The sequence below is a fragment of the Gekko japonicus genome, unplaced genomic scaffold (assembly GCF_001447785.1).
Source record: "Gekko japonicus isolate JY-2015 unplaced genomic scaffold, Gekko_japonicus_V1.1 scaffold1001, whole genome shotgun sequence".
Lineage (NCBI taxonomy): Eukaryota > Metazoa > Chordata > Lepidosauria > Squamata > Gekkonidae > Gekko > Gekko japonicus.
Window position 1 is genome coordinate 258309 of NW_015163117.1, and position 19534 is coordinate 277842.

The 19534-nt window shown below is 44.9% G+C and overlaps 1 protein-coding gene across 2 annotated transcripts in view; it reads left to right on the forward strand.

Moving 5' to 3' along the window:
• The window catches only part of SMOC2 (SPARC related modular calcium binding 2), a 213281-nt gene that overhangs the window by 186112 nt on the left and 7635 nt on the right, over positions 1–19534 (forward strand). For both annotated transcript variants that reach the window (XM_015406852.1, XM_015406853.1), the window contains exon 10: positions 17576–17678. In XM_015406852.1, coding sequence (XP_015262338.1) covers positions 17576–17678 — 103 coding nt within the window. The remainder of the gene's footprint in view (positions 1–17575; positions 17679–19534) is intronic.

The window sequence follows — 19534 nt, forward strand, 5'->3', positions numbered from 1 at the left end:
AACTCGAATGACAGGCTCCAGAGTGGAATGACAGCCCCTGGGGGTTGCGGCAGTGTTCTGGGACTGGAATAACAGGCCCCAGAGTGGAATGACAGCCCCTCCGGGTAGCAGTTGTGTTCTGGGAGTAGAATGACAGGCTCAACAGTGGAATGACATCCCCTTGGAGTAAGTGGAGTGTCCTGGAACTGGAATGCCAGGCCTATCATTACAGTCCCAGGACACATCTCCTATCCCCTGAGTTGTCATTCCACTCTGGGAGCCAGTTATTCCAGTCCCAGAATACTCCTGCTAACCCCAGGGGCTACCATTCCACTGTGGGGCCTCTCATTCCAGTCCCAGAACACTCCAGTAACCCCCAGGGGCCATCTAGTGATGAACAATAGATTGTAATTAGATAATTGAACAAAAGACAAAGTGGACAGCTCCCCTAATGCTAACTTGAAAGCAGAGGCGCAGCAGTTCTAAACCACATGGGATAACAGCGGCACCAAGTTGATTCTAAAATGCATATGTAGATTCGGCCAATGTCAGAGGAGATGATTCTACCCTCTGCCAATGAAAGTGTCCTGGTGGTGGAAAACAGCCATTGGATGCAAGCTATCAACACCAGGTTACCTCCTTGCAAGCTTTCAACAATCAGCATTTCTTAGTCTCTAGAGTGTTTCATATACATCACCTCATAATACTCATGTAATAGAGCCCAGATGCTTTGCTTTTAAAGCAGGGACTTCATCAAGATAGGAATTTGGAGCAGAAATGTGGAGAGGCATTACTTAGCCCCCCCTTTTTTTCATTTCAGATTGTCCCCCAGTGCCTTTTTTCTTTGTGTAGTTTCCAGTGTGGTAATATATTTCTCAGTGATTTTTACAATAATCTTATTAAGTACCAGGATATTAGCTAGGTCCCAGGGTATGGTCTGAAATAATACCAGCAACATGGATTTGGTAAGTGCCTGACTGGGATATTTCATGGGAATCTTATATATGCCAACTTGAGTTTCATGGTGAAAAAACTGGAATATAAATACAAGTATGCCCCATAACAGCTGCTGCTCCTCTCCCCCCCTTACCCTCCTGTGACATTAAAAGGGCCCTCCAGCTGATTGGCAGGAGCACGTGGCTCTCTGATCATCTGGAGGGTCCTTTTTAAATCTTGCCGCCATCCCTCTCCCTCCCCTCCTCCAAGATTTAAAGGGCCCTTCAGCTGATCAGTGGCCCCGTTAAATCTTGCAGGAGGTGAGGGACAGAGGCAACTGCTGGCCACATGCCTTCCCTGAACACGAAGTAGCGATTTTGTGGCTTGGAGATCAGGCATGGGCAGCCCACACTAGAAAAACTGCATTTAAAAGGAACCCTTTAAATGCTGTTTTTCTAGTGGGAGCTGCCCTCGCCTGATCTCCAATTGGTGAAATCGGCACTTGGAGTTCAGGGAAGGTGTGTGGCTGCCCCCTCCCTTGCAGGGGGAGAGGGGCAACTGCTGGAGCAGCTTGGAGTTTAGGAAAGGTGTGCAGCTGGCAGCCACCCCTCTCCATCACCTCCTGTGAGGGAGAGGGGCGGCCGCACACCTTCCCTGAACTCCAAGCAGTGATTTCACCACTTGAAGATCAGGCGTGGGTAGACCCTGCTAGAAAAACAGCATTTAAAAGGTTCCTTTTAAATGCTGTTTTTCTAGCGGGGGCTGCCCACGCCTGATCTCCAAGTGGCAAAATTGCTGCTTGGAGTTCAGGCAAGGCATGTGGCTGCCCCTCTCCCTCCCCCCTCCCCTCCCCTCCTGCCCCACAAAATTTCCCCATGCCCCACCAACCCCAAATTCCTGGCTATGTGGCTGCTGAGCAGTGATGGCTTGCCTAAGTGATGGGGTCGCCAGATTTGTGTTAGGAATTTCCTGGAGGTTTGGAGGTGGATTCTGGGATGGGCAGGGTTTAGGAAGGGGAAGAATCTCAGCAGGGTATAATTCCATACAGTCCAGCCTCCAGAGCAACTATTTTCTCCAGGAAAACTGATCTCTGTAGTCTGTAGATCAGCTAAAATTCTGAGAGATTTCCAGGCCCCACCTGTAGTTTGGCAACCTGTCTAGTGAGTTTGTGGCTGAGCAGTGGATATCCCAGTTCGTAGCCATTACTCTATAGTAGCAAATAAGTTCATAATCCTGCAACCTATTTCTCACAGGTGTATCAAAGGAATTTTTACAAGCAAGCCCTTACACAAGTCAGCTAAAATGTTGGAATAGGACTGGGAAGAGACACTTTAATATCCTCGTCATCCCTGAAGACTTTGGGCCATTCTTTTTCAGTTTTGCCTGCCTCCCAGGGTTGTTATAAAAATAAATAGCAGGGGGATCATGGGCAATTCTGCGTTGGCTTTTCCCTCTGTAGTTTTATGAAACCCATGTTGGGACAGAAATTTCCCTCTGCATTGCATGCTGCTTCCACTTTCTTTGACTATCGGATTTTATGGTGCCCTCTAGATTCCATGCCGCTTTGACTTTCTTTGACCATTGGGTTTTATAGTACCTTCTGCATAGATTTATGTCCATTCAGGGGTGACTTTGCAGTCAGTATGGTGTTGCCCCAAGGTTTTGAGGTTTTGTGGTTTTGAGCTGCACCTTTTCCTCAGTGTTGAGAAAATGTGGAGCAAATGTTAGATGCAGGATCGCCCCACGTGTGCTTTCCTGAAATCCTTGGAGAAATGAAAAATTTCAGTCTCATTGAACTGAATAAAAGTGCATCAACTTTGTGCTTAACTACACCATTGAAATGAATGGAACAGAAGTGCTTACACCTCTTTGGAATATGCTCACTGAGCAACTTGCCCACCATTCTTCATTGTATTCTCCCTTTGTACAAGGCTTTTCTCTCTTCTCTCTTTTCCCTTCCTGTGTTAATTCCCATGAATTAAGACATCAATATGTTTTCCTTTTAGACGTTCACTTAATGCTTCGTTAATCTCAGGGTAAGTGCTCATTATGCATATATGACAACTGAATGGAAAGGAGTGGAAATTATCCAAAACCACACCTTTTATTTCTTTCAGATGAACCTGGAACATATTACTCAATAACATGCCAAACTGAAAATAACGTCTGCAATTAGTAAGAGAAAAGAAGCCAGCATTTCATATACGCCATGTCACCAATTAGTTTTTGAATGGCATTAAGAGGTTTGAAAGCCACAGAAAGTCTCAACTGAATTTAGTTTCTTAATTAAGGCTCCGGCTGTGTGTCTGGCTGTCCGTTTTCAATATGTTTAGCCTTTGAAATTCACCCGTTAGGTTTTCTAACAATAGATGTGTTATAAAATTAGCCCTAACCTAGACAGCCCAGACTAGTCCACTCTTGTCAGATCTTGTAACCTAAGCAGGGTCGACCCTAGTCAGTATTTGGAAGGGAGACCTCCAAAGAATACCAGGGTCATGACATGGAGGCAGGCAATGGCAAGCCACCTCTGAATGTCTCTTGTCTTGAAAACCCTTTGGGGTTGCCGTAAGTCAGCTGTGACTTGACAAAAAAAGTGGCGCAAAAAACCACCAAGGAAACGTCAGTAGCATAGGGAACTGCGGTGCGGGTGGGCGGAAGTCTGATTGCATAAACGCGCAGTTCCTCGGTGGTGTGATCGGAGCCCAAGTTAATCACAACTGCTGTTAAAAACCTAGATGTTGTTGCTGAACATAGGTCACCTTACCCTCCAGCTATCCCAAATTGTATAGGACTGCCCCACTTTACAGGGCCCCTCATTCCCAGGAAAGTACCACCTTCTTGTAGGCCTGATTTTAAAGAGGCAGCCACTGGGTTTTGTTCTAACACTGAAGCATATATGGACTAAAGCTGACACACAAGGACTAGCCATCACATTAGCACTGTCTTTCTCAAAATCTTACATGAGCCCCTTGGGTATATTTCACCATATTGTGATTCCAAAAGCCATAGTGTGTAAACACACAAGTATGTCAGATCATTGAGGTTCTAGCAAACAAACAAATAATAGATAAATAATGGCAATACTGGGTCTCTCTCCAAACTTCCATTTCAAAACCCTGAATACTAAATGAAAATTACAAGGTTCTGCTGTTACTGAGTTCTCTTCTTCTCCCCATGCCCATGGAGACTGAGACAGATACCATGACAAAGTCGGCTTGGACTCTCAAAAGCTTATGCCCAGGAAATCTTGTTGGTCTTTGTGGTGCTATTGGACTCGAGCGTTGCCCTTCTATCGCAGACCAACATGGCTATCCACCTGAAACGAAGACTCATTGGCTGGGTGTTAAAAGGGGGAAAGGCTCGAGCTGTGAAACCAACTAACGTTTTCTGGGGTTTGGGATGAGCAGCAGGAGTTGATCTCGCTGATATATGAGCTGGGTTTTGCAACAGCAACTAACTAGGGTTGCCAAATGTCTTTTGGCCGGCAACAGCAACGAACCCTCTCCTGCTGTTTCCGCAAAGCGACCATTAGGCTATCCAGGCCATCTCTCTTTTCTCTGCTCATCCAATGAGTTTTGAGGGTCTCCTTTTCCGCCCTGGTTGCAAACATATTGGAGATGAGCATGCAAATAGCCAGATAATTGTCCTCATGAAAGACAGATAAAACAGCAAGTCTTACCAGATAAGCAAAGTCAACCGAGAGGCAGACATAATCCACAGGTAACTATGCCTACTCATTGATTCCCACTAAGTAATTATACTTAGGGCTGTATGTAGCTTTTTGCAAAGGAGCGCCTTATTTATGGAATTCTTGTGGTTTTTCACTACTGTTACCAGTAGAAAAGGTTTACTGTTAAACGGCTTTGCGGCAAGGAGTGTCCGTGGCATACCCTGGCAGTTCCTGCACTGATTGTTACCTCATTCTCTGAAATGGTGCCGTGGAACCTCGGGTTGTCTGGTGAAGATTTCCCTGGCTAAGAGGCAGAACTGAGGGCTTGGCACCCTTTGCCTAGACTAGAGCCCTTTTCAGGCATTACAGGTCTGGCGTTCTTGTTTCACATACTGGGAAAACATGCTGCATACAACTGTCTTTGTACAACTGTCTGCTTCTTTTTTGTAAAATGCCAATGCATGTATTTTCTAGCCAGCATGCATACTACCTCAAACCTGTTTTTCAAGTGTACCCACCTGCACATACTGAAACTGCAAAATACAACCGTTACCCTTTTCACACAAAATGGCAGTCAGGCAAGCTGTGATCTCCTAGTACCCAAGATAAGAGTTCAAGAAACATAATACCCAGAAGAGGCTGAGCGATGTCACAATAACTGCATTGCATAATAATCCTGTTTTTACCATCACCTTGGCTTCATGGGCTTTTGTCTCTTCGTAATTCCTAATCTGAACAGTCTGGAGAAACTTAAAATGCCCCCAAATTCAGTAAACACTCCAGAGCAGAAGGAAGGAAATAATATCCTTCTGTTCTGTTAAAAATGATCTATATATCAGGGGGGGAAATATTAGCTAGGCTTTCCAAAGCTTAATATCAGAAAGATCTGGCTTATTCCCATATTTTGTATCGTGCTGCATGTTTCCAGATGTGAGATGGTTTACATTTATTTCATTTTATTTAAAAAATATGTTGTTCCGCTTGTGTTCACAGAAATGTCAGGAGTCGCAGGTGTAGGATTAATGGGCCATGGTAAACTCAGAAGAGAATGTGAAACACCTCGGTTTACCCTAGGCAGAAAAATTTAATCTTTACAGGGTGTTTTAAAAACACATTAGAAACAACATATTAACGTTTATTATTTATTTCATTTATACACTATTTTCCTCCCCAATGGGGACCCAGAGTGACTTACTTTATTCTTTTTTCCTCCCTTTTATCTTCACAACAATCTTGTTAGGTAGGTTAGGCTGAGCATGTATGAACGGCCTAAGGTCACGCAGCAAGCTTTCTTGGCAGAGTGGAGATCCGGACCTGGGTCTCCCAGATCCTGGTCTGACGCTCTCACCAAAAATATCTTGGCTGTGTTTTTCCATGGCAATTTGTTTTTCCAGTGGTCACAGATTTTAAGAAGCTTTACCATTCCTTTTGTCATGTACGAGAAATACACCAGCATGGCCAGAGCCCAAGTTCCTTGTAACATATTGCTGTGACAGACAAAATAACAGTGGGAAAAAGAAGAACTCAATAACTTTCCGGAAATTAGGTTTTATAATTATCCTACCCTTTCCTGAAACTTCAGGGTTGGTCCCGACCTTCAAAAGCAAAACCATTTCAAATGAATGTTCAATAAATAGCTATACAGTTTGACTAGATCCTGGCTGTGTAAGCAGAATCACACTCTGCATAAAAGAGAGGCAGATTTCTAAGTTGAAGAACTGGATCAGATCAATCAGATGTGCGACCTGGATTTCTAATCAAGGAAGTCTGGGAAACGTCAAACTAAGATTCTGCCCGTTGCCGTCTACAAGAACTCTGATAAAGATTTATGAGAATCTGGCTGCGGAATGCGATGCTTTTGCCTTTAGGTGCCGTGGTGCAAGCAGTTACTTGTGCCACTGCATCTCAATTCCAATCCTATTCCCGTCAAGTTGGGCAGAGCTGCCTCCCTCCCTCCTGCTTGCCAGAAAACCTTCACCCCACCCATGGTACTGTCAGGCTTCTATTGTAGAGAAAAGCAAGGCTTGGCGCCATGAACTGGGTCTGTGCAGTATGGGTCATGGAGGATTAGGTGTAGCAGCCCAGACTGGATCCATGCCACGGTTAGTTCCTGGGGGCTGGCTGCTCCTGCAAACAAGAGGTGAGTGCTCAGGCATCGCCTCCCAGCTCCTCTCAGCACCTTGATTGCCTCACTCCCACCCCACCCAGTCTGTGTGACTTCTTCTGGTTTCCCAGTCCCACAGCTTTGGCAAGGGATGAGCACGATCCCCATCTGCCATCTTCCAGTAAGACACAGCATTCGGGCAGCACCAGAGATGATGTTATCATCCTGCATGCCGTGTCTTAGACTGTGCCAAGTGGCATATCATTAGGCAGAGTTGTTCAGGAGGTACAATGTAGTATCAAATAGCAGCCATGTGGGGGAAAGTCATAGGGATCAGGACAGTGGCTCTGGGAAAGGGCCGCTTAACTCTTCATCCCAAAGTAATTGCCACAAACTGTTTTTAACTCTGGGTGTGTGCGTGTGTGTGTGCAAGTACTTAAAACTATCTCCCCCCCCCCCCAATCAGGACTTAAACCAGCTGGGTGGGGGTCATTTTGACCAGGGAATTAGTGCAGGAGCCAAGTTACACCCGTCTTTGACAGTCAGCATGATGTAATGGTTAAGAGCAGCAGACTCTAATCTGGAGAGTCAGGATTGATTCCCCACTCCTCCACATGGAGCCTGCTAGGTGACCTTGGGCCAGTCACAGTTCTCTCAGGACTTTCTCAGCCCCACGTACCTTACACGGTGCCTGTTGTGGGGAGAGGAAGGGAAGGTGATTGTAAACTGCTTTGAGACTCCTTAAGGTAGAGAAAGTGATGTATACAAACCTTTTCTTCTTCATCTTCACCAATGCATGGCCCTGAGGCATATGTTATTTATTTATTTATTTAATTCGATTTATACCCCGCCCTTTCTACCAAAGCAGGCTCAGGGCGGCTTACACTGTGCATAAAATACAATTAAAATCCATCATAAAATTCATAACTAATCAACCAAAATCAGATCGGTTATCCTAAAATCCATAAATCACTATCCTAAAGTGCTGGTACAGTTTTCAAATAAAGTGCACGAGCAGAAATTTCAGATTGACCCATACTCCATGGGTGACAGTCAAATGATATTCTCACACGCTCCCATATGGTCAGGGTCCAGCTGTTCCACCAGACTCCATCTTGCAGGCCCTGCAGAACTGTAAAACGTCCCGCAGGGCCCTGATATCTTCCGGGAGCCGTGACCTACTCGCCACACTTGAGACAGTGAGTGAACTCGAGGCCCCTTGCACATCTTCTAGTCCAATTCTGGATCATTTCAGTCCACTCAGCCTAGAGGAAGTTGACAAATTGCTCTTGACCGTATACGCTACCACATGTCTCTTTGATCTGTGCCCATCGTGGCTAGTGAAAGCTGGTTGCGATGGGTTCAGGGGTGCCCTAAGGGATATCATTAACAGGTCCCTCTCAGAGGGCCTGTTCCCTGGGACACTTAAGGAGGCAGTGGTCCATCCCCTCTTTAAAAAACCATCTCTGGATCTGGCTGAATTGGCCAACTTTTGTTGCAGCCCCAATCCCATGAGGGGCTATGTCCCCAGAGAGCCAGTTTGGTGTAGTGGTTAAGTGCGTGGACTCTAATCTGGTTGAACTGGGTTTGATTCCCCACATCTAATTCAATTTAATTGTTGGAAGCAGCCTTGAGCTCTGCCTGGCGGGGAAAGGAGTGGGATAAAAACTGAATAAATAAAAGAAGAAGAAGAAGTTCTTGAAAGAGCTCTCTCGGCCCCACCTACCTCACAGGCTGTCTGTGGTGGGGAGGGGGAGGGGAAGGGAAAGGAGTTTGTAAACTCTGAGACTCCGAGTGAAGGGCGGGGTATAAATCCAATCTCTTCTTCTTCTTCTTCTAAATAAATAAATAAAACTAGGGGTGTGCATCCAGATCTTCCTGAGCCAAAAATATAACCAAAAAAAATACCTTAGTGGTATTTTTCAGGTATATTTCAGCATCTGAAAAGTATTTGGGATTTTTCAGGGAAACTGGGAAAAAATCCTGAAAAAATCCCTGATATTTTTGGGAACAGGGACAATTGGGGAAAACAGCTGTGAGGCTGAGAGCAGTCTCAGCTGTCCCCCATCTACTGCAGTCCCTTTAAACCAGCCTGGTTTAAAGGGACTGCAGAAAAAATGGGGACAACAGCTGAGAGGTGGAAGCAATGTGCTCCCACCACTCAGCTGTGTTTTGTGGCTTTGCTGTTCCACCCCCACCCCTGTTTTTCTTCATCTCAATTCTATTGGACCCAGGGGAAAAAAATCAGGATGTCCAAAAGATCTTGGATCCAAATACTTTGCTCCAAAAGACTCAAACTAAACCCCCTGTGGGAGATTTGCACACCCCTACACCAAACAGGGATTTTCTTGTATGTTTTTGGCTCAGGAATTTCATAATGCACACCCATAGCGTGAATTCAGTTATAATATCACGTACCAGAGGTCTTACAAAGAACATGGGCTTACCAGAGGGCTTACAAAGAACATGGGCTGGATGTAGTGCAAAATTTCCACTTATGCTAGTGCTCTTGCATAAGCAGAATGTATCACTTCTGTGAAAAAAGAAGGCATGTAGCTGGAATTGCAGGGTCAATTCAGAGTGAGTGGGGCAGCAATGCGCACTAATTATCCCAGGCAAGTTCACCTATCAGGGAGGGACTTAAAGGTGTGCAGGAGTGGGGAGGAGCAGGAGGTCTGACTCAGAAGGTATGGGCAAGAGTAGGGCAGCACATGCTGAGGCAATGACAGAGCCAGGGAGTGAATTGCCCTGGGCACGACGCTGGGAGAAGTATTGTAATGGTGTATTGCAAATAAAGAGTTAACTTGTTGCCAATCTCAATGTCTCCTGACTCTCCATGAAGGCACAACAACCTCTCAGTATTCTGAGAGCCCCTGTGCCACAGGCGCCTCAGCCCAGCCCAACAGCAGCATCCAAGACCACACTCGCACAAGTGGAACTGAGCTAAATCTGTTTTGTGTTTCTGCTTGTGCATCACTACTGTCACACACCACTGTCTGCTTTTGGGCAATAAATATTGGGGTCCAAACACTGGTCAGGTAACCACTGTGATTCCTTGGGCCCTCTAACTATAATGGAACCGTTCTAATCTTAACTATACAATGTAAACCTCTGTCTGGATCTTTATGTGCAGTCTCTATAAAATCATTATCCACTTTGTCGTTTTCATCTTTGATCTATCTACTTATTTGAGTTATCATCGTAATCATCTATCTTATTCATTTGTAACTTGTCAAACTTCAATTTCGCATGTGTTATCTTTTGTTGTTGGAAATAATCTGTCTTTCATCATCATTATGTGTTTCTGAGTCTAACAGTTGTGGTGATATGATTTTTGGCTGACAACGTACTGAGAAACTGAGCTAACTAGATATTTATTCAGAGTGGGAGACTCACTTGAACCTACAAAGGACAGAGAGGACCAGTGTGTCCTGAGGCCTCTGTATCCACAGTCTGCAGCCATCTCACTAGTGAGATGTCTGGAGGGAGCCACGATCAGCTGCCAGCTCCATTGGTTTCCCATACTGCAGGGCAGAGTTCATAAGTGTCCTGAATGCTGCTCATGAGCTGTCCTAGGAAGAATCCTGAACAGGTGGAAATCCTAGTGCCCAAATCATTACATCTAATTCAACATGGCCTCAGCTGTGGATCTTTAAATCCAGAGCTGGGGCCATGTACAAACAAAGCATTTTCCTACAGAACTGGAGAACCCTGCAGGTATGCAGGGAAATGTGTCCCAAGAACATAGTAAAAGTGCTATGAGTGGGGAGCATCCCTATGCATGTCAGCATCAGATTGGTTCCTTGGTTGTCCTGGCTGGATGTAAACACAACCAGGTCAGAAATGGTGACATATTGCCGATAGTGTGGCAGGAATCACCTTGCAGCCCCTAGTATGTAAAAAGTGCATTGAGACCAAGGAAAGAGGAGAAAGGCAGAGATGAGGAAAGTACTGAGGTTAACTGGTGTGGTTAGTCCCCAGTCACCATTAGTTAGCAGAGTGCTTAAATAAAGCTACAAACGCAGGAGTGTCACTTTACCAGGTTACTCAGGCTGTGATCACACGCACCTTTAGACAGGGCCGGCTCCAGCTTATTTTGCACCCCAGGCAAGGATCCCTTCTGGCGCCCCCCCCCCACCTGCCATTTTTCAAAAATAAATACATTTTAGGAAGAATGAAAAACACAAATAATCAAGAAACTCTCAGAGTATGGGGCTGGGTGCAGTTTGGCGCCCCTAAGGGCCGGCCTGCTCTAGGCGATCGCCTAGTTTGCCTAGTGAGTGAGCCGGCCCTGCCTTTAGATCTGACGTAGGTGTTAATGCCTGACAGATCTAAAGGGAGCGATCAGGCAGGAACATCAGGGAAGTGTCCCGCAGTCATCAGCAACCTGTGCTGCTCCGCCACGGAAGTGGAGTTAAAAGACACCTGGGAAAGTCTGGCAGTAAACAGGTTGTTGTGGGCCACGGATGGACTTTCCCCTGTCTGATAGCTCAAGCGTGCTCTCATGCTGTCAGGACGGTCTGATCAGGCCATCTCAACTCTGTGCTGTTGTTCCCCCCCCCCTTGCAGTATGCGCATCATTGCATACTCCATAGGGGGCCCTCAGTGCAGAGGTGCGAATCCTCGTTAAATGTGCAAGCGAAACAAGGGGGGGGAAACGACTCACCCACAGTTGCTTCTGATCACACAATGATGGGCTAAGCCCATAGCTTCAAAGGGCTGTGTGATCTCACAATTGCGTGTCAAATTCCTCCAGAGGAAATAGCCTCGCTTCCCCTCTGCTTCAACTGGCGCGTGGGACCGCAGCCTCAGCTTACAAAGCTACACAAAGCCACACTGCAAGTTTAGAAGAGAAGTACTCCTCTCTTTATTTGAGAAGTACACTTTTGATAGGAAAGAGCAGAGATTGATAGATTACTAATTTACTAGCTGAAGGATGGAGGCGGATGGGGCCAAGAGAGAACAGCATGTCCCTCTCTTGGTGCATGCTGGTAGAGAGCAAGTGTTCATTCAGAGTGAGAGAGAAGCAGGAAAGGGAAATTGGCCCCTGAGATTACAATCTGCATATCAAAGAGGGCACGGGCAGAAGAGTAGATACAATAAGAAAGGTCAGTGTGCCTGCCTAGCTATCTACTCTGGCCACTCAGTGATGAGGTCAATAATGTGTAAAGTAGGTAGTAGTTTATGGAACATACAGAATAATTACTTCTAAAGAAGAGGATTTTTTTCATGCTCTGGCATGCTTCATAGTATTAACTAAAGGAGTTCAGTATAAATTATTCCAAAAATAATTTGGAAAGAGTTGTCATTAAAATCAGTGGGGCTTGTGTCAGGGGGTAGGCCCCCTGCCTGCACTCCAGCTGCCAAGCCTATCGTCAAAGAAGGTTCTTGGCTCAATCAGCGGTCCCACTGGGGCCGAGGAGCTGCGGGAGGGCAGAACCAAGGGCCGAGCATGCGACCGCCCCAGGGGAGCGACGCCAAGTTTCAACGGGCCGCGGAAGGGCAACGGCCCCAGGTGTTCTGAGAAGGACCAGGTGCTCTACCAACCCAACCTGCCAGGGGCACACCTGCAGGTAAAGGAGGATGTGGAGGTGGAGCCCAGGGAGGACAGCACTGCAGTTCTGACCGCGTCACCGAGAGATGGGTATCCTGGGAAGAGGGCGGGAAGCTCATGAGATCCATGGATGACCTGTTATAGGCTGGAGAGGAGATTTGAGGGAATAAAGAGGAGTGAGAAGAGCGTGACTGCAGAGGATGAGGTCAGAATGGAGGTGATTTTGGGTGTAAGCTGTGAAGGGGTCAAGTCGGAGGACCTTCCCTGAACTGAGGTACTTGAGAGAGGGATAACCCATGGCTATGGGTCCGACCCTGACAAAACACTAACTCCAGAACCCTGAGCTGACGAGGGTAACCCCGTGACGTAACGGAGGAAGAACCCAAGTGTCTGAGGTCGCGCAAACTCATGCCCCAAAATTCCTACTGACCACCCGCTCCAGCCTGGGGTGAGCGGGGTGAAGACCAGCTCGTGACGGCTTGTTTCCAAATAAATGTGTGCAGGACTGAGCTTCCAGGTTCTTTTCACAAATAAATATAAGTTTATAAATGCTACTGAAGATTCAGAGACACCATCTTAATGTTTTGCAAGGACTCAGCTAAAGAAATGAGTACTCTGATCATATTCAGAAGTGCATTTCGAACACGACTTAATAATTACAGTATGTACAGCTCCTGGATATAGAAGGGCATTCAGATCAAAGGATATGCCTTCCAGAGAGGCTTGAAGCACAACACCTCTTTTGCTATAAATTCATCTCTGTCAACATTACCTAAAAAGCAAGTGCACATTTGCGTACATTCAGAGCCTCATAACTTGATTCACAAACGGGGGTGAGTGATGTCTCGAATGGCAAGTACTCTTGGTTGGATCTTTGAACTGTGGTGCTAGATGCTTGCAGAAGGGATCATAACATAAGAAGATGCTGCTGGGTCAGACAGTCCATCTAGTCCTGCATTCTATTTCACACTGTGCCCAAACCAGTTGTCCTGGAAGGCCAAATAAACTTCCCCTGATGCTGCCCCTGTATTTGAAGGTTCCCTTTACATACCACAGCTAGTAGACATTGATGGACCTTCCCCATCCTATTTGCTCATGTAGAATCTTTTTGACACTTCATCCCACAGCAACCCCCCCACTTCCAATTGATCCTGGAGTTTGGAAGAGCTTTGTGGACAAAATGCCATGTTCATGAAAGGCCCCATCATAGTGAGGAAGGTGAATCAGACACAGTCATCATGTTCACCTCTTTTTTCTGCCCAATTGCTCATCCTCATTGCAGATGCCCCCCCACACCATGCATCATCTTTCCCACAAGACTCTCCTGACCTATATCATTGGCTTTGCGAAGGTTGCAGAGGGCTGCTGTAGAAAATGTACACAACCCTGTCAATTTTCAGTTCTTTTGGTTTTCTCTCATATTTGAGATGACCTGCTTCATCCCTACCTTAGTTCTTTCCCTTATAATTGTCTGAATGTAGCTATTCTGCCACTTTTTTTACACTTTTATTATGATAGCCTTGGTTTCTGCCAATAAAAGGGCTCTTTTCAGTGTTGTTTTGGCCTTTGAGGGAGGACTTATTGCAACCAGGCCGGGAAGTAACCATGAGGCAACTTACTACCATGCAACTTGTGTGCATAACCCAGTACGAGCTGCTTGCTACAGGCAACTACCACACCACAAAAGCCAGTGTGCTGTAGTGGTTAAAGGTTCAGACTAGGATATGGGACAAACAAGTCTGACTTTCTACTCTGCTGTGTAAGTTCACAGGGTAACCTTGGGCCAGCCACACACTCTCAGCCTAACTTACCTCACATGGCTGCAGAGAGAATAAAGTGGAGGAGAGGAGAATGATGTAAGTTGCTTTGGATCCCAGCTGTGGAGAAAGGTGGGGTATAATGTAGTGAATAATAAATAAATATAGCTGAAGATGGAGGGCCAATAAAAGATAGGTTAGTGGGTGGATGAAAAGGAAAGCAGGGAAAGGTGAGGGTATGGTGAGGATATGAGGGTTGCCAGGAGGGGGGAAAGAGGAAATTGTATGGAGGAAGGGGATACAGGGGGAAATGAGTTGCCCATTGCACAACTGGGCCCATCATGGTGGCTGGTACCATGCGACTGAGCCATAGTTTTCTCAGGTAGAGGCCGCTTAATCTCCAAACTCTGAAGAATAGGCATCAACACTGATTTATGTTCCATCTTTCAAAAGTACTGTGTAAACCAAACAATTTTTTTTTTTGCCACCACTACATCATCCCTCAGTTTTAAAGAAGCAACTCAACCTCCCTGGGACTTTATTGACTTCAGAGTACTTGGTTTGATTTCATGTTTGAATTTTCCCACAAATGAAAAACCTCCTGCATAGAGAAAGCTAGCACAGCAGGGAAAAACCTGGAATAACATTTTTAATATGGATAATTCCATATAGTTTCCCATATCTGTATTCTGAAGTGGCACAGCCCAGGAGGACTGTATCCATTTTTTGTATATGTAGATCAGGCCATGAAGGCCTCCCCCTTAAGCTGAGTGTGTGTAAAGTGCTGTTAAGTCACAGCCAACTTATCCCAGCGTGCCCGGCATGCCCGCATCACTTCGGGGTGATGTGCACGTTGGGGTGGAGTTCCCCCCGGGACCCGATCCACTGGCGGTGGGGAACGGGCCTCTGGGCGGGGATTTCCATGCCCCCCCGGGGGGACTTGGCAAGCCTAATACTATACCACCATCTGATGAGATCAGGCTATACCATGCCATGGTGGTGCAGCTATCCAATTCCAATAAGAAATATAGTTTCAATTATAAATACATGCAATACAAAACAGAGCTTATATTTTATTTGCTTAAGGCCCCACCTTGGAGAAGAACTGCAGCCTGTATACTAAGGAAGTTATGCCCTAGGCTGTAAATATTATCTGTTCTCTTTTCTCTGTTTGGATCTAGTTGGGTCCAGCTGGTTGATATAATGACTGGGAGGAGCATGGTTTTCAAGCTAAAGATCATTTCTGAAACAATCACAGGGGGGGGGGGCGGTTAGAAACATTCCTTTAGTGCACAGGAATTTACCTAAATGGTTTCTAGTGATATGCTTGTTACAAGAATGAAATATTTCTGCTGCCAATATTATGCATTATAAGAATGGGAATGTCTTACCTAAAGAAGTGTTGACATAACAATATGCAGTTGCTTCTCCTTTGACATAATACAGCCAAGAACCCGTTCTTCATACATAGCAGCTTGTGGCTCATTTGGTGGTGGTGGAAAGTGTCATCTAGTCCAGCTGATTTATGGCAATCCCATAGGGTTTTCAGATGAGATCTTGGAAGCCAACCCTGCTTAGTTTCCAAGATCTGCCAAGACTGGGCTAGCCTGGGGCATCCTTTAATACTTATTTAGTACTGTAATTTCCTTGTCTCTGCCTAGGAAATATTAAATAGTATTATCTCATTGGGTCACACTGAATGTTTGAGTTTTGGTAAATTCCTCTCACTGCTTTTAGTAGCCCACTGTGAGGTATTCCAAAATGATTAATCAGTCCCTGTGCTCTTCCCTCCTAAAGCCATCTAAAAGGTTATGTCTTCAGTAAAATACAAAGGTTCCAGAATAACATGGCCAAAATGCTTTCCTGCTAATGTCATGATCTAGTGAGAATTGCATCAGCGGTGCCTGGGTTTGCTGCCCTCTCTCCTTTCATATTCTACATATCAGCAGTGTAGAACTTGTCTCAAAAGGTCAGCCTGTCCATCAAAACACACTCGCCTGAGGAAAAGAGCTGACAGGTATATTTACCCCAAATAAATAAATAATTAAATCATTATTTGGACCAGCAGAATAAAACATACATTAGTAGAGTAGTTATAAGAATATGTATGTATATGTATGTACACACACACACACACACAATCTTCTGTATATAGTATAGAAAAGCAAATGTGTGCATGTGTTACATGCCATCAAGTCGCTGCTGGCTGATGGCAACCCTATCAATTAATGTTCTCCAAAACATCCTATCATTATCAGCCGTTCTCAGGTCTTGCAAACTGAGGATGGAACAATTCCACCTCCTGTTGGGTCTTCCTGTTTTCCCAGCATTATTGTCTTTTCCTGTGATTCCCTGTATTTTCATAATAGGACCAAACTGATACAGCCTCAGTTTAGCCAATTTTGCTTCTAGGGAGAGTTCAACCTTGATTTGGTCTAAGACCCATTTATTTGTCTTTTTGGTGGCTCACAGTATCTGTAAAACTCTCCTCCGACACCACATTTCAAAAGAATATACTTTCTTCCTGTCAACTTTCTTCATGTCCAATTTTCACATCCATTCATAGTAATGGGGAATACAGTGGTATGAATTAACTTGATCTTGGTCACCAGAGACAAATCCTTACACTTAAGGATCTTTTCTAGCTCCTTCTTGGCTGCTCTCCCCAGTTTCAATCCCCTTCTGACTTCTTGGTTGCAGTCTCCCTTTTGGTTGATGATGGAGCCAATAAATAGAAAATCTTGAGCAATTTTAATTTCTTCATAATAAACCTTAAAGCTGTATAATTCCCCAGTAGCCATTACTTTTGTCTTCTTGGTGTTCAGCTGTAGTCCTGCTTTGGCACTTTCTGCTTTAACATTCAGCAGTAGTTGTTTCAAGTCTTCACTGTTTTCTGCCAAATTGTAATATTTTCTGCCAAATTGTTAATGTTCCTTCCACCAGTTTCCACTCCACCTTCATCTAAACCTCATCCAGCTTTCCTTATGATGTGTTCTGCATACAAATTGAAGAGACAGGGAAATAAAACGCATCCTTGTCTGACACCTTTGCCAATTGGAAACCATTATGTTTCTCTATATTCTGTCCTAACAGTGGCCATTGTAAGATTTTGAGCATCACTTTACTTGCATGAGAAATTAATGTGATAGTCCGATAGTTGCTGCAATCTATGATGTCTCCTTTTTTAGAATTGGGATGTAAATTGAGTGTTCCCAGGCTGTGGGCCATTGTTTTGTTTTCCATGTTTGTTGGCACAATCTTGTAAAGATTTTGATGGACTCCACTAAATCAACACTGTACCTCAATAAATGCATCAAAAATGGAACTTAGTAGTGAGTTTGCACCCCACTGATGTCCAGGCTGTGAAATCTTCCTCTGACATTAAGGTCTATGAACTTAAATATAGAACTTGTAATTTATCAATCACAGATCCACTTGAATTTTCCTAGACCTGAATCTGGACATTTCCCAAGTGTAGAAGTTGATTGTATCACATATTCAAGCTCATATGTAGCCATAGCAATGTACTATTAATTCCTGAAAACAATAAGGGGGGAATTTTGTTTCCATTTTAGGTTGTCCAGGAGCTAAGAAGAATGAGTTCCTGACCAGTGTTCTGGATGCGCTGTCCACAGATATGGTGCATGCAGTCTCTGACCCTGCTGCATCTTCTAGCAGGTCAGTCAAGGGTACTAAGGTGTACTGTGATTTTTGTAAGATATTCCAAGTATCATTCATTCATTTTGTTATTTCTATGTAAAATAACTTGATGAAACTGTTATTAAGAAGAAGAAGAAGAGATTGGATTTATACCCCGCCCTTCACTACCCAAAGGTGTCTCAGAGCGGCTTACAAACTCCTTTCCCCTCCCCTCCCCACAACAGACACCCTGTGAGGTAGGTGGGGCTGAGAGAGCTCTTGACAGAAACTGCTCTTTTTCAAGGACAGCTCTGACAGAGCTTGCGACTGACCCAAGGTCACATCAGCAGGTGCAAGTGGAGGAGTGGGGAATCAAACCCGGTTCTCCCAGATTAGAGTCCGCACACTTAACCACTACACCAAACTGGCTCTCAGGGCTAAGCATTTATGTTGAAAATGTCAGATCTAAGAACAAGTGCAAGATGAATGCCTCACACTGCTAATGAAGTGCAGACTGTTCCCCCTCATTCAGGAGCAGAGGAAGGGTATCTGTATTTTCAAATTAGTAGAAACTGTAATCAAAGATAGAAGTATTAAGCACATAGAGAAACAAAGCCTGTTGAGGGAAAACCAACATGGCTTCTGAAAAGTCCTGCCTCACCAACCTTTTGGAGTTCTTTGAGAAAACGAACAAGCATGGTGACCCGATAGACATTATATACTTGGATTTTCAAAAGGCTTTTGGCAAGGCACCTCACCATAGACTCCTGAGTAAACTTAGCAGTCATGGGATAAGACAACAGGTCCTCTTATGGATTAAAGACTGGTTAAATGACAGGAAGCAAAGAGCAGGGATAAATGGACAGTTCTCACAATGGAGGGAAGTAAGCAGTAGGGTCCCATAAGGATCAGTATTGGGGCCGGTACTGTTTAATTAGTTCATAAATGATCTGGAAGTAGGGGTTAGTAGTGTAATGGCCAAGTTTGCAGGTGGCACCAAGTTATTCAGGAAGTTGAGAACCGAGGCTGACTGTGAAGAGCTCCAAGAGGATCCCCACAAACTGTGTGATTGGGTGACAGTGTGGCAAATGAAGTTCAACATTGGTGTTAGGTGATGCACATTGGGACAAAAAAAAATCCCACCTCCAGTAGGCTAATGGGATCTGAACTTGCTGAGACTGAGAGGGAAAAAGATCTTGGAATCATAGTGGCTAGCTCAATGAAAGTGTCAGCCCCGTATACTGCAGTAGTGAAAAAGGCAAAGTCTATGTTATGGATTATTAGGAAAATAAAATGGCCAATATTATAATGCCCCTGTATAGATTTATGGTGCAACGTCAGTTAGAATACAGTGTACAATTCTGATCACTGTCTCTCAAAAAAGACATTGCAGAGCTGGAAAAAATGCAGAAGAGGGTGTCCAAGATGATTAGGGCTTTGGAGCACCTTCCCTATGAGGAAAGGCTGAAGAGTCTGGGACTGTTCAGTTTAGAAAAGAGATGACTAAGGGGGGGACACGATAGAGGTTTATAAAATTACACATGGGGTGGAGAGAGTTAACAAAGAGAACTGTTTTCTGTCTCTCCCAAAATACTAGAACCCAAGGACATCCAATGAAACTGTTAAACAGTAGATTCAAGATGGACAAAACAAAATGTGGAATTCACTGCCAGAAGATGTAGTGATGGTCACAGAATAAACAGCTTTAAAGGGGGATTCATGGAGGATAGGTCTATTTGTGGCTAATAGCCATGGTGACTGATGGGAACGTCCATATGCAGAGGCAGCCAGCACCTGAATCCCAGTGCCAGGAGGCAACATGAGGGCAAGACCTCAGTCTCTATACCCTGTTGTTGTCCCTCAAGAGGAACAGGTTGGCCACTGTGTGAGACAGG